The sequence below is a fragment of the Notamacropus eugenii genome, chromosome 3 (genome assembly GCF_028372415.1).
Source record: "Notamacropus eugenii isolate mMacEug1 chromosome 3, mMacEug1.pri_v2, whole genome shotgun sequence".
In the NCBI taxonomy this organism is placed as follows: Eukaryota; Metazoa; Chordata; class Mammalia; order Diprotodontia; family Macropodidae; genus Notamacropus; species Notamacropus eugenii.
This window is the reverse complement of record NC_092874.1, coordinates 248,663,827-248,678,915: the sequence shown is the minus strand read 5'-3', so window position 1 is coordinate 248,678,915 and position 15,089 is coordinate 248,663,827. Positions and strand designations below refer to the sequence as shown.

The 15,089-nt window shown below is 36.7% G+C and overlaps 1 protein-coding gene across 1 annotated transcript in view; it reads left to right on the top strand.

Annotated features, from left to right (window-relative positions):
- The first annotated feature begins 11,063 nt into the window (after positions 1-11,063).
- PTPRR (protein tyrosine phosphatase receptor type R) overlaps positions 11,064-15,089 on the top strand; it is a 348,363-nt gene continuing 344,337 nt past the window's right edge. Inside the window, exon 1 of the mRNA XM_072655374.1 lies at positions 11,064-11,478. Within this exon, the coding sequence (XP_072511475.1) occupies positions 11,421-11,478 (58 nt within the window). The 5' untranslated portion in view covers positions 11,064-11,420. The remainder of the gene's footprint in view (positions 11,479-15,089) is intronic.

Genomic DNA, 15,089 nt, shown 5'->3' with positions numbered 1-15,089 from the left:
ATACCTGAAGGTCCCTGATAAATAGATTCAAACAATGAAAGGCATGACATTGAAATGAAAACAAAACAAAACAAAATTTCCCATCAAATCTTTCCATGTGCAGAGGGAAGAAGCACCAACTATTTTGCTGCCTTAGTCATCATCATAATAGGGAGAGAGTGAAATGTTTTTTTTCTGTCTTTTGGTGAGGTTGCTGGCCCAAGAATTGTGACTGCCACCTTTATCTCTGAACTCTTTATGATCTTCCTAGAAGGGAGAAGAGATTTCCAAAATTCACCACTCATAACTCTTCTCTCTTGGAGTAGAGAGCAGTCTTCTGAGGCTTGTGTTAGAAGAAGAAACTAAGGAGAAGGAGCATAAGAATCTTGGATTAAGAGCTCTGTTTTAAGGAAGAAATGGAAAGTCATTAGCAGGTTAACTTCTTTTTATTCAGAATCTTCCTCTATAGTGCAATGTGTTGATTCTCCTCACCCTCCACATCAGTTAATTCATTCAGCAAAAAGGTATCTTAGCTATTATGTACCAAAAACTGTGCTATTTTCGGGGGAGGGGGAATATAATAAATGTGAACTTTTCCAAGTTTTTTAAAATTTTATGATTTAAATTGAGGGAGACATGCCATATATGAATGATAATGCGAAATATAACAAAAATACAAGAAGAATGCATACAAGATGTTATGAGAAGTGGTAGGAAGATGAGATCACTTCCAGTCAGGAAAGGTTATCTCTCCATCAGAGTGTTCAATTAAGCTGGAACCTGAAGGATGAATAGGAGCATACACCATTGATATTCTCTTTAAGCTTTTGAGATAGTGGGGGTAAACAGGAATATAAAATATCTCTTTAAAAAGTTAACATTCTTTTTATTACACCAAGTATTTGAATGAAATGTCAGCTTTCTCTGGTAGAGAGCAAGATAGACTTAGAGTGAAAGGACTCGGATTCAAATACTGATGGTTCAATTTACTACCCTTGTGTTCTTATACAATTAGTTTCTTCAACTACAAAATGAGGGCACTGAATTAGTTGACCCCAAAGGTACTTTTTAATTCTAAACCTATGATCTTCTGATGAGTGATTTTTTTAAAAAAAAAGGAATGACAAAATGAAGTGTATTCCAAACAACCTTTTTTTCTTCTTATGAAATATGTAGGTGGTGGTATGGATATAGTCCCCCTCCTAGATCACTGCTTTGTCACAGCAGAAGGGCTTGAGTAACTCAATGAAATTATGATCTTTGCCATGCAGCATTAACATTAAAAAAAAACTACACCTATAGCATATGATCCCATCACTTCTGAGCAAATAGAGGGAGAAGAAATGGAAACAGTGTCAGATTTTTCACTTTGGGGTTCAAAGATTACTGCAGGAGGTGACCATGGCCAAGTTTGTTCCTTGGAAGGAAAGTTATGGCAAACCTGGACAGTATACTAAAAAGCAGAGACATTACCTTACTGACAAAGGTCCATGTAGTACAAGCTATGGTTTTTCTAGCAGTGATGTAAACTATGTAAGAGTTGGACAATAAGGTAAGCTGAGCGCTGGAGAATTGCTGCTTTCAAATTGTGGTAATGGAGAAGTTTTTTGAGAATTCCTTGGACAACAAAGAGATCAAATCAATCAATACTTAAAGAAATTGACTCTGAGTATTCATTGGAAGGAAAAATACTGGAGCTGAAGCTTAAATACGTTGGCCTCATTGACAGGACTCATTGGAAAAGACTGTTGCTGGGAAAGACTGAAGGCATGAGGAGAGTGAATGGTAGAGGATAAGATGGATAAGTAGTGTCATGGAAGCTAGGAACATGAACTTGGACAGACATCGGGAGATAGCTGAGGATAGAAGGCTCTGATGTACTATGGTCCATGGGGTCACAAAAAGTTGGACATGAATGACTGACTAAACAAATATAATGGATATAATTCTAAGTTTGGTGTCAGAAAGACAAGTTCAAATCATGCTTTTAGTTGTGAGGCTTTCGTTTCCTCATATGCAAAATGAGGAGGTATGGATTTGGTCTCTAAAATTCCTTCCAGGAGCATCTAAGTAGTGCAGTGAATAGAGCACCAATCCCAGAGTCAAAAGGACCTGAGTTCAAATGTGGCCTAGGATACTTGACACTTACTAGCTGGGTGACCTTGAGAAAGTCACTTAACCCCAAATGCCTTGCCTTCCCTCTAAAAAAACAAATAAAATCCCTTCCAGTTATAAATGTTTTACCCAATAGTCTAGAGATATAATGATAATTTTTAAAATAAAATTCTTTGGCTAAGGTTTAACAATATCCACATGTAAGGAAAATATTCTTACAATATCATTTGACTTTATCAACAAAATTTCTCTTCATAAGTATTGAAAGCTTATTTTATTGTATCTATGAAGTAAGAGGCTATTCTAGATTGGATAATAGAGTCACATTTAGAATCAGTTGTATTCTCATTGGAAGGGGGGTTATGTTATGTGATCTACACATACCTATAGTCTGTCATTTGATCCTATTTGAGAATATGAAGAGCAGTTCACCATACTTTTAAATTCAAACTATATTTTGGGAGGGGTCACTGAATAAAGATACTGGTTTTCATAATGCATGGAAAAATACAAAAGAAAATCATCTAGGAAAATTTTTCAGATGGCAATTTTATCAGAATATCATCTCAACATTTGCCTAGACTCCAAACTTCAGTACACGAACAAATGAAGAAATAGGTGACATAAAGAATGTTCATATAAATTTAAGCAATGGGAATAAAATCCACAACAGGGTTGGAGAGGTAGCTAGAGTTAACAATTCCACTTATAGTTTGGTTGTGATTAAAGAATTGATAAGTTGGATATAAACAGGCTATTATATCTTCAAGGCAATGGCCCTGTATCATTAGAATGACCATATCAGAGAAGTCAGGTGTTGCCTGTTAACGTTGAAATACTTGGCATACTTTGAAATACTAGAAATAAATTACACAGAAATATGTCATGTATTAATACATATCAACCATAGAAAAAGTAATATACAATAATATAATTTTAATAATGTATAATAAATTAATAATAACTAGCATTTTTGAATGCTTACAGGTTGCCAAAGCTCTTTCCATATGTTAATACCATGTATTTGACTCCTACAACATTTTGAGTTACTTGCTATTATTACCCCAGTTTTACAGTTAAGAACACTGAGACACAGAGAGGTTAAGTGACTTGCCCAGAGTCTCCCATCTAGTAAATGTTTGAGGCAAGTTTTAAATTCAGATGTTTCTGTCAGTTGCAACAGTAACCAACCCAACATACACAGTGGGGGCCTGCTATCATAGGTTCTTATATCTGCATTTATAAAAGGAAAAGCAACTTTTGATGTATTAACAATCACTTTAGTCAAGCGCATGTATCATTCCTTTAATCAAGCACATACATCATTCACCTAGTTAAGGGAAGTCAACACCCTGAACTTCAAAGAAAATACAGAAAAATCAAAGATCAACAAACATGGCTTCTTCTGCCTGACCATCAACAGACAGGTCCACCTGTCTGACCATAGTTACCAGAAAGGGAAGCACTGACATCTGAGTTTTCCAAACCAGGGAGTTCCTTAGTGGCTTCCCAGAGTCCTTGCCTTGCCAAACAAACACTTCTTGTCATTAAGTCCCAAAGTAAAACCTCACCTTTGGAGTATTTATACACTTTTCAGAGCCAGAGGGCATCACATCCCTTGAGAATCAGTGCCTCATTAACAAAAGGCAAGGACCTTCTTACAAATCTTCTCAGGCTTGCCATTGGGTGGGAAAGATCCTCCTTAATCACATTATTCAGAGGCACTTTTAGTAAAATGAAAACAGCAAAAGATCCTACTTTGCTTGCCCTTACATCAATCTTGCTGGCTATCCATTGTATAACCTAGATGCATTATGTTATATTTTGAGCTAATTGTTAGTGCTGAACTTGGCATCAGGCAATGGTTTCAAATCCTTCCTTTGATATTTTACTTGCTGGGATACCATGGATCAGTAACTTAACTTTGTTAGGTCCCAGTTTTATTATCTACACATAAATAACAGTTATTATAACATATTTACACAAGGCAATGTTTGATTCCAAAGTAATGTTTTAGAACTTAGTTTCTCTTACAGGTAAGGGGAACAGATAGTCTATTTGGATCACAATTCACAGAAGTTCATATAGCTAGAGCTAGACTCTAGAAGCCTGAAACCAGGGCAGCAAATGGATACAGAAGTGAATAGATATACCAGTTCTTCAATGTTCCATCCTCATCACAAGTAGAGCAGAACAACAATGCTTGGAAAAGTGTTTTGGAAATAGTATGGAAAAAGGAAGTGTTTTAGGAAATAGCAATGAAAACTAAAAAGATGACATTGGAAAGAGCAGTTGAAGTTCACCAAGGATATAGAGAAGAAATTCCCAGTAAAGGAGACACTTTTAATGGCACTCAGATTAATTAAGATATCTCACAAAGAGAAAAGTACAAAGGGGATGATAAATTAGGGGGTATAGTTTTACTTTAAAAAGAGGATGATCAAAGAAACATTAACAACTAACTGACCCCTATACCCTGTTTGCTCTTCTCTATTAAATCTTTGTAAGAATAGTCTATGCATGAATCAAAGTTATCCATGATAAAATATAATGAGCAGTCAGGCAGGCTTTTTTTTTTTAATTGTTGATGTGTGTCCTTTATTTTCTTTTTGTTAAAAAATTATTTATTTTAAGTTTTCACCATTTATTTCCACAAAATTTTGAGTTCCAAATTTTCTGCCCATCTCTCCTCTCCCCCTGCCCCAAAGTGCCAAGCATTTTAATTACCCCTACCACCAATCTGCCCTCCCTTCTAACATCCCTCCCTTCCCTTTTCCTCATCTTCTCTTTTGTCCTATAGGGCAAGATAAATTTCTATACCTCATTAACTGTATTTCTTGTTTCACAGTTGTATGCAAGAACAATACTCAACAGTTGTTCATAAAACTTTGAGTTCCAACTTCTCCCCCTTTCTCCCTCCCCACCCATTCCCACTGGGAAGGCAAACAATTCAATATAGGCTATATATATGTAGGTTTGCAAATGAATTCCATAATAGTCATGTTGTGTAAGACTAACTATATTTCCCTCCATCCTATCCTGCCCCCCATTTTTTCTATTCTCTCTTTTGACCTTGTAGCTCCCCCAAATTTTTGACTTCTAATTGTTCCCTACTCCCATTGCCCTCCGTTCCATCATCCCCCCACACCCTGCCTATCCCCTTCTCCCCCACTTTCCTGTATTGTAAGATAGATTTTCATATCAAAATGAGTGTGCATTTTATTCCTTCCTGGAGTCAAATGTGATGAGAGTAAGCTTCATGCTTTCCCTCTCATCTCCTCTCTTTTTCCCTCCATTGAAAAGTATTTTTCTTGACTCTTTTATGAGAGATAATTTGCCCCATTCCATTTCTCCCTTTCTATTCCCAATATATTCCTTTCTCATCCCTTAAATTCATTTTTTTAGATATGATCCCTTCCTATTCAACTCACCCTGTGCTCTCTGTCTCTGTCTCTGTCTCTGTCTCTCTGTCTCTGTCTCTCTGTCTCTGTCTCTCTCTGTCTCTCTCTGTCTCTCTCTGTCTCTCTCTCTCTCTCTCTCTCTCTCTCTCTCTCTCTCTCTATATATATATATATATATATATATATATATATATATGTGTGTGTGTGTGTGTGCGAGTGTGTTTGTGAGTGTGTGTGTGTATAATCCCACCAACTACCCAGATAGTGAAAAAAAAGTTTAAAGATTTACAAATATTGTCTTTCCATGTAGAAATGTAAACAGTTCAACTTTAATAAGTCCCTTATGATTTCTCTTTCCTGTTTACCTTTTCATGCTTTTCTTGATTCTTATGTTTGAAAGTAAAATTTTCTTTTCAGCTCTGGTTTTTTCATCAGGAATTCTTGAAAGTCCTATATTTCATTGAAAGATCATTTTTTCCCCTGAAGTTTTATACTGAGTTTTTCTGGGTAGGTGAGTCTTGGTTTTACTCCTAGTTCCTTTGACTTCTGGAATATCATATTCCAAGTCCTTTGATCCCTTAATGTAGAAGCTGCTAAATCTTGTGTTATCCTGATTGTATTTCCACAATACTCAAATTGTTTCTTTCTAGCTGTTTGCAATATATTCTCCTTGACCTGGTAACTCTGGAATTTGGCTACAATGTTCCTAAGAGTTTCTTTTTTTGGATCTTTTTCAGGAGGTGATTGGTGGATTCTTTCAATATTTACTTTGCCCTCTGGTTCTAGAATATCAGGACAGTTTTCCTTGATAATTTCATGAAATATGATGGCTAGGCTCTTTTTTTGGTCATAACTTTCAGGTAGTCCCATAATTTTTAAATTATCTCTCTTGGATCTATTTTTCAGGTCAGTTGTTTTTCCAGTTTTTCCAGATATTTCAACATTATCTTCCATTTTTTTCATTCTTTTGGATTTGTTTTGTGATTTCTTGGTTTCTCATAAAGTCATTAGCTTCCATCTGTTCCATTCTAATTTTTAAAGAACTATTTTTTTCAGTGAGCTTTTAAACCTCCTTTTCCATTTGGCTAACTCTGTTTTTTAAAGCATTCTTCTCCTCATTGGCTTTTTGAACCTCTTTTGCCAATTGAGTTAGCCTATTTTTGAAGGCGTTATTTTCTTCAGCATTTTTTGGGTCTCCTTTAGCAAGCTGTTGACTCGTTCTTCATGATTTTCTTGCATCTCTCTCATTTCTCTTCCCAGAAAAAAAATTTCTATACATAATTGACAAAAATAATAGGAAAAAAATTCTCCTGAACTCATTGCAGAGTATCAAAAGCATTTTGACTCTAGAACAAAATCCAATCTTGAAGGCACCCTTTCAACAAGATGTGAGATATGCATATATTCAATTCTTTGATAGATGAAATCCAAGATAACTTTTCTCAGCTGCCCTTAATATCAGTATCAATTAATACATAAACTCAAAAACTTTAAATCCACCAACAGTGTGCGCCAATGTCATGGAGAATGAACTACTCAGAATTCAAATGGAAGAGGTGAGATTATCCAGTTTCTCCTATTTATGATTACATACTAATTGAATTGTGTCATTATACCACAGAGTCAATCTAGCAATCTACACAAGAGTAACCAAGTGAATAAGTAATGTATATTGTCTAGATTATATCATGTAGTTGGATAATCATCCAATCAATAAGCTTTTATCAAGCACCTACTATGTAGTAGTCACTATGCTAGCACCAGGTTGCAAAAAGAGGCAAAAGTCAGTTAAAACAGGAGTACTCTTTCAGGACATATATTCTGACCAGATATAACAGACAGATCATTAATTGGGCCCAGAATTAGTAAGAAGAGAAGGCACAAGATTTGTACCTGGGAAATTATGCAGCTGATTCCTTATTTCAATTGATTAAGAAAGCCCAGGTTCATATGCTCTCTCTGACATGTATTGACTGTGTGACTGTTTGCAAGGCATTTAGCCCCTCAGTTTCCTAGGCAACTCTCTAAGAACTATAAATTACAAAGAAGGTGTTGACCTGCTTTGGTTGAAGGGCTTCTCTATATCAATGAAATTTCAAGCCCAGTTCCTATTTCTTTGTAGCATTGAAAGTTTTCTACTCCTATCAAGTCTTCAAAAAAAAATAGAAACAGCATTAATCATTTATAATTTCCTCTGTTCATGTGCTTAGAAGGCACTTTGGATTGCTGTTCCATTTTACATATGGACAAGTCAAGTTTAAAACAATCTACCAGAAATAAAGGAATATTATTTGTTGAACACCTCAGTTCTTCAGCATCCAACTTATTCTTCTGTTCTGTTCTCTTTTTCATAAGCTAGCTAATATCACAACCATTTCAACTGAATGTTAAGAAAAAGAAAAAAGGAGCAATATTAGTACAAACTTCTTTCTCCTTTTGAAGAGTGAGCGTTACTTAATTGGAATAAAATTGCTATTAATTGAAATACTGAAATTGATATCCTTCCTCTAGAAAACAGCACTGTGAAACCCTTCAAATTGATGTCATTCAGGAAATTTAAATAGAAGGGATAAGAACTTAACCAACATTATTATATCTTTGAAGGGAATCATCTAATGAAGCAAAATATGAGCATGGTCTCATGTAAAGAAAACTAGATTTGGAATCCAAAGACATAGATTCAAGTCTCAGCTTAAATATTAATTAGCTATATGCATTTTGATACTTACTACATGTGTGCAAATTGCTTTACCCCTTGGAGCTTTAGTTTCTCCCTTTTCTTCAAAAAGGATATAATAATATTTGTATTACCTGACCCACAGGGTTATAATAAGGAAAACATTTTGTGATATGTTCTAAAAGTGTGAGTTATACTACAAGTTCAGTTTATCAAGTTTCTCATCTTTATTTTTTCTATATACTTGCCCAGATCATTATCCTATTTCTTAGACCAGTGTTAATTTAAATGGCCAAGTTGTATGCCTAGTCAGTAACAGAGTCAGAAATAGAAACTAAATATTCCATGTCTTGGCACAGTGCTTTAGACTGACTGATTACCTCTACTAGCATAAGAGAATTGGGGACCACGAATGACTTCACCTATAGATTTACACATTGCATTTTTTAATAAAATCATTTTATTTATTTTTAATTGCACATTGCATTTTTAAAAGAGATTAGAGAGCATTTCAAAAAGCAAAGAATGATATACTACTTAGTAGTACACTTTCTGTGCTCAACTTGCACTTTCATAAGATCACTTCCACTGCAGGGGAGGGTTGCTAGATTGGCTTCCCTAAGTAATTTCCATATTCTTTCTTTACAAATAAATTCTAATCACCATTAGTACAATTCACTTGAGAAGAGAATATTTTTACTCTAGTGCACTCTTCTAGTATTATGCTAAAATGGAAAAAAAAATTTCTCTTGATGGAATGGATCTATTGCACAGTTTGAGAATTCAGACACATGTACCCTTGGGAGCTGGAAATAGCTACCAGGCTACTCATTGACAAAATCACAGGCAATTACATTAATTGAAACTTACAAGTTGCCCCCCCCCTCGCCCCCACCAATACACACACAAGGGAGGGTTTGAACTGCATATGGTAAAATATGGTGCCCACTGTCTTACTCTTTGGCTATTGTTTCACAGATATACATGTATACCCATTTCCTTCACTGTTACACATTTTTCTTCCATGGAAAAGTTTCCTTTTCCAGAGACCTTTCTATGTAAGGATACTAACTGAATTTAGGGAGGGAGTGATAGTAGCACCTCTCTTTAAGAGTGGCAGGTAAGTTAATTATTTAAACTTTACTGTCAAACAAATGCTCTCAGTTTATTGAGGCTTCCAGAGAGCATGACTGTTGATCACCAAAATGGATTTTGCTTGTTTTCTCTGTTCCTACTCAAATCACAGGAAAGCTCCAGAGTAACAAAATATCAGTATTTTCAAGGTACAACACATTTTTCATCTATACAATGTAGTCCTGTCTCTTTCTACATGTGTGTACAAATCAATCAACATTTGACCTGAAATCAATTGAATTTTTACCAAGTATGTGGTGTAGCATTTGAAATGCTACCTGATTAAAGCTTTTTGTGTGTAGTTGACCACTATTTATCCCAACTTCACTAAATACTATGGAGGAGAACACTCATTTGAATATTCCATTAAATTCAATTAAGTATATATTAGCACATGCTATGTCTGGGATTACATTATATCCTAGTAGGGATTCAAGAAAATTAGCAGGGTCTTTTAAGGAACCCACAATTTAATTCAGGAGAAATAGATAAATGGAAGAAATTATTTTAAAGTGAGTCTAAGTAAATGAATTTTCAAGTATGAGATAATATTTAGGAATTCATCAGTATGGAAATTTAAAGTGAGAAAAGATCATTGTGGGATTAGACATAGGTGAGGAAGGAGGTGTCATGAGTTGGACCCTGTGCAGAATATGTTGGTGGAGAAAAGGGCAAAATATATATCCTGGGGAGGAACATCATGAGCAAAAAACAAGAAGAAAGAAATCAGAAGAGCATGTTCAGAGAAAGTTGAGAAAATCAAATCAAATAAAAGTATTATCTGAGAGTAATTTTTTTTCAGTTTGTGAGCAGTACTTCTATTTATTTTTTACCCAATAGTGTGTTGGGTATTACAATTCTCAATTCTTAAGATGACTTACAAATGTTGATATCTGAGAGTAATTTATTACTCGATTAGATGGGTAGTGAACATGACATGCTTGAAGGTCTTAGAAATAAGTAGGTGACCATCTGGTTTGAATGGTTTAAGTGCCAGAATGCTTGAGGCATGGAAAAGAGTAGGGGAGAGACTGAGATGAGGTGAAGCTATTTCACCTTGTTGTGGGTGTTGGTTGAAAATGTAGAATAAAATGGAGGTCAGGTGATTGTGTGGATAACCAAAAAAAACCTCCACCTACTTTTGCTTCCATTTCGTGCCTTGCATTTTCAAGTAAAAGTCAGTTAGGTGAATTGACTAATGATGGTAATATTTGGTGTTTTATTTATATACTTGAACTGTGGCCAGAATAAGAGGAATGAGAAGGAAGCCACAGAGAAGGGATTCGGGGTTGGTGGGACCATGCAAGAAATCTGAGAAAGAATGAAGAATAAAGAACTAACATCTCACCCGAGCAGCAGAAAATCAGAGAACCTATCCCTGCAGATAAATTCTTTGGGGTGATGCATCCAAGAAAGTGGGCCTCCTTTAAGTAAGAAAAGGGGGTGTTTGGGCAACAAGGTAAACCTGTATCATTGTGCTTAATGTTTTCCCACCTGTCCCCCAGGCTCTCTTAGTCCCAGAAATTACAGTCCCTTTGATGACCCCAAAGCACAGCCCCCTTTCCAATTCTGTGGGGTCTGTGTCCCCCTCAGCTGCTGCTAAGAGCTGGAGAAGTGGAATCCTAAGTTGAAACTCCAATGTGGTTCTAGTACAGAAACTGGGCATGCTCAGTAGCTAAGGCAGGTTTGGGTTGCTAATAAGACGCTTTCTCACTCCACATGCAGCAGAACTGGCAGGCTGGGAAGGGACAGACAGTAATGCGACCAGAAATTCATTCCCTACAGGGTTCGCAGTGAGTGCTTGTTCCCGAAGGCATTAACCATAATTGATCAGGCATCTGTCCCAAGCCTACTTGGAACCCGACCCTGCTCCCTCCTCCCGCCCTCTCTTTCCCTCTATCCACTTCCCCTCCCCTTGGGAAACCTAGGAAAGGAGGGTTTGCTGCTGGTTTCTGTCAGCGCCACAGACCTCTCCACAATATCCAGGGCGAGATCTAGGAATCTTCGAACACGAACAGGGAAACAGGAAGACACTTGGCCATCGACAATTATTGCGCTTTGCCAGTGGTGAGATCGCTGTGGGTTGATTCTCCTCACCTCTCCATGCAGTCACTATGCAGAGAGCAATCGGCTTCCCTGCACTGTGCCTGCTTGTTAATCTCCACGCTGCAGGTAAGATACTGCCGCGCTTTTAGCCAGAGACCTAAATGAGCCTAGCAGTCGCACATGCTTGAGAACTGGGGGAAGATCATCCCGGTCTTGGCATGTCAGTGATAGGATTGGAAAAGGGAAGGAAAGACGGTGCCTGGTGGGAAGAGAATGAGGGACGCACCTGTTGGTGGATGAAGGCAAGGAGCTTCAGCTAAAATTGGAACTGGCATATATGTATATACAATATATGTGTATATGTGTGTATTCACGAGTGCATTACATGAGTGCAAGGAGATGCATCGTAGACATGTCTTATTCACAATACTCATATTCACGCTTTCACTGAACGTGCAGAATTTTAATTCCCCCAGACCTATTTGTGTGTGATGTACCTGGATCTGTCTTTAGCAGTGTGGTAAAGATTTCTGCTCGAAGGTAACCTCCTCTATAATTATAGGTTCTCTGGGGAAGCAGGTTTAGGGAGAGCTCCCATAAATGCATTGGCCCTAATCTGGTGGACCACATCCCCGCCCAAAGGATCTAAATACATGGCCCACATCAAACTGCTTAGGTTACTCTTCGGATCTTTGGTCCCTTTCCTTGTCAATCGAATCTTCTCCACCAATAGCTGGAATGAGTGGGTTCAGCCGAGACCCGGCCTCATGCATTCAGAACCATGGTCAGCGGCTCCTGGTAATAAAAATTGAACCATAGTTTTAAATCCTAAATACTGCGGTAGGCACTGTCCCTAAAACAGATTTACTACTCTATTGGAAAGAGCAACTGTGAGACTGAACAAAATCTCACGGCAATTTGTATTAAACCAGACCCAGGTGTCTTAGTGAAGCAAACCAGGAGATATAAGAATAGAGCTGGGGTGCTATATGAAGTCACCAAAGGCCATGCTTTATAGACGTGAAGTGTATCTCTATAATGTAGCCTGAAAGGACCTGCTAAACAGACGGAATAAATTCTTCATGTACAAAAAAAAAAAAGACTATGGCAGCGAGGTTTTAGGAATATTGCTGCAACAGCAGTCTTCTTTTAGCACTCAAGCAACCATAAGACTGTGAATCTTTCATGAGCTTGCATAATTAAGAAATTTCATGAAGGGAAAAAAAACGCCTTGCAATTTTTGTTGTTAATGTCCCTGAAGTAGCTGTTAGAGATGTTGTTGTTTTTTTGTAATTGGTGATATTTTTGTAGTGAAACAATCAGATTTTAAAATTACACTTTTCTATTTCCTCCTGAAGCTTTCCTCAGTTTTAACATACTATAGATTATGGAGAATGCAATAGATATACCTATTAAGATTGCAATTAAATAAGAGTTTCAACCATTGTAAGTAAAGAATTCCATTCTGAGGTTTTTTGTAGTTCCATAGTACTTTCCAAGTGGTATGATTTGATTGCTGACTTCATTAAGTTAATTGCAAACACAATTTTGATTTTATATACCCCACTTTTCACAGTTCCTTACATATCCCATATATCCTTACATATCGCGATCAGGGAAGCAAAAACAATTAGGCTCATACGGGAAGTAATAAGGTTGACTTCCAAAATATTCTATCAAATAACATGCTTGCATTTATATTTTGACAGAAATACAATTCCTCACCCTAATTTAGATATTAATCAGGTGACCTATCACATAATTAATTTATTCATTTTAAGCAAGACAGCATGAAGCCTATAAAATCAAGATGCCAATATTGAATGTCACATGTACAGATGGTCTCTATTTTTAAAATTACATTTAGAGAAATCAAAAGTGTAAGTATGTACACCACTGATAACTTGCTGAAGAAGATGTCTGTAATAAGATGGAGTGGAGACTCTTGTTCAGAGGGAAAGGCTGGAAATCTTAAGTCCTACATTATATCCAAAGCTTTGCCAAGGAAACTGCGTAAACAAAGTCAAATCTATTAATCTCTGTTGCCATCTGAAAATAGAAATGACCATGTTGTTTAGTAATTTCAGTTACGTCCAGCTCTTCATAACCCCATTTGGGGTTTTCTTGGCAAAGGTATTGGAGCTGTTTGCCATTTCCTTCCCCAGCTCATTTTACAGATGAGGAGCTGAGGCAAACAGGCTTACGGGATTTCTACAAAATCACACAGCTAGTAAGTGTCTGAGGTCAGATTTGAACTCAGGACAATGAATCTTCAGGCCACTGTATTCATTAGGCCACCTAGGTACCTGGAAATGACCATGCTCCTTATTTAAATTTAATGAAAAAAATTGTGCATTAATTTTTTTCCTTCCAGAATCTTAGGTGCAAAGTACTTTAAACTAATAAATTATACTTACTTTTCATTAATTTTTCAAAATGAGTGTTTTGTTAGAGCAGATTGCAATTTTGACATTTTGGTAATTCTGAGTTATATATCAATGCATTTTAATTCAAACAAAGTGGGAGACATGAGCTGTCAGATTAAAATTCAAAACTGCCATCTTTCAGAATGTTTTCATTATAGAACTGAGACAAAGACTGATTCCTTCCTTTGTGTCTTGTTCATTTGGGTCAAACAGGGGGGAAGTGAACTGGAGGGGAGAGACAAACTATCATCCTTATGACCTATGAACTGCTAGCTTGTCGACCACTAGAGCTTGTTTCCATAGTAGCATTTTTGAGGTATCAGGATGGATGTAAACTCTATAAAGAAAGGAAAGACTTCTATACTTATATATTTTAAATTAAAAAGTTGATTGATTCAATTGAGGCATTCTAATAATACTAAAAATTATGGTATGCTGGTACAACTAAAGGTACAAAGGGAGATTACAGTGAGTGTTTAAAGGTTTTTGAGATGAGAGAAACACTTAAGACAAGTTGGTAACAGAATTGGAAAATTGGATGCTTCCCTTATCAGTAAGCTGTTTTGGATAGGTAGACATTGGGTAAATCAGGGAGAAATATCAGGTAGAATCTACATAACCCTTAGATGCATCTTTTCCTCCATCATAAAAAGCACTGCATTGTGACAGAAGAACCAGGTCTTTGTAGACTCAGACTTTGGATGTCCACTAAAGCACAACTTTCAGTGCCTTATGGTGGTGCGCAGTTGATCCTACATTCTCAATGACTGCCAGAAGGACACAAATTTTGATAGGTTCCAACAAGCTTGAAAGGTCAGGCATGCCTACCATTGGTCAAGGATCAGCTCAGCTAAGTTCAGAGAGACTCATCAGAGGTTGGCTATCAGGTGCTGACAGTTTATGGCTATGACAGTTTATGGCTATAACAGCTCATGAAAACTAACTACTATACTATGGATGAGGCTGTGATGTGTAAAATAAAATGATGGGCCTTTTGAAATATTAAAATATTATATAACTTAAGTAGGCTCAAAGTTCTGAGGTATCTTAGAAAATTTCCCTTTGAGGAATATAATTCTCAGATGAATTGCCATGATCTGTTTCTGTTTATCCCTTCTTTCCAGAGTCTTGTATGATTTTCAGAGGGATGAGAGAGATCAATTATAACCACATTTTACTGAAGTCTACTTTCTGCTGTTTGCAATGGTCCAAATTTCTATCTTCCCTGGTAGCACACACAACCTATCTAAATGTGTCACCTTAAGTGGCACCTTAAGTCCAAGTCTCCTTTGTCTCTAAATAGTACACCAG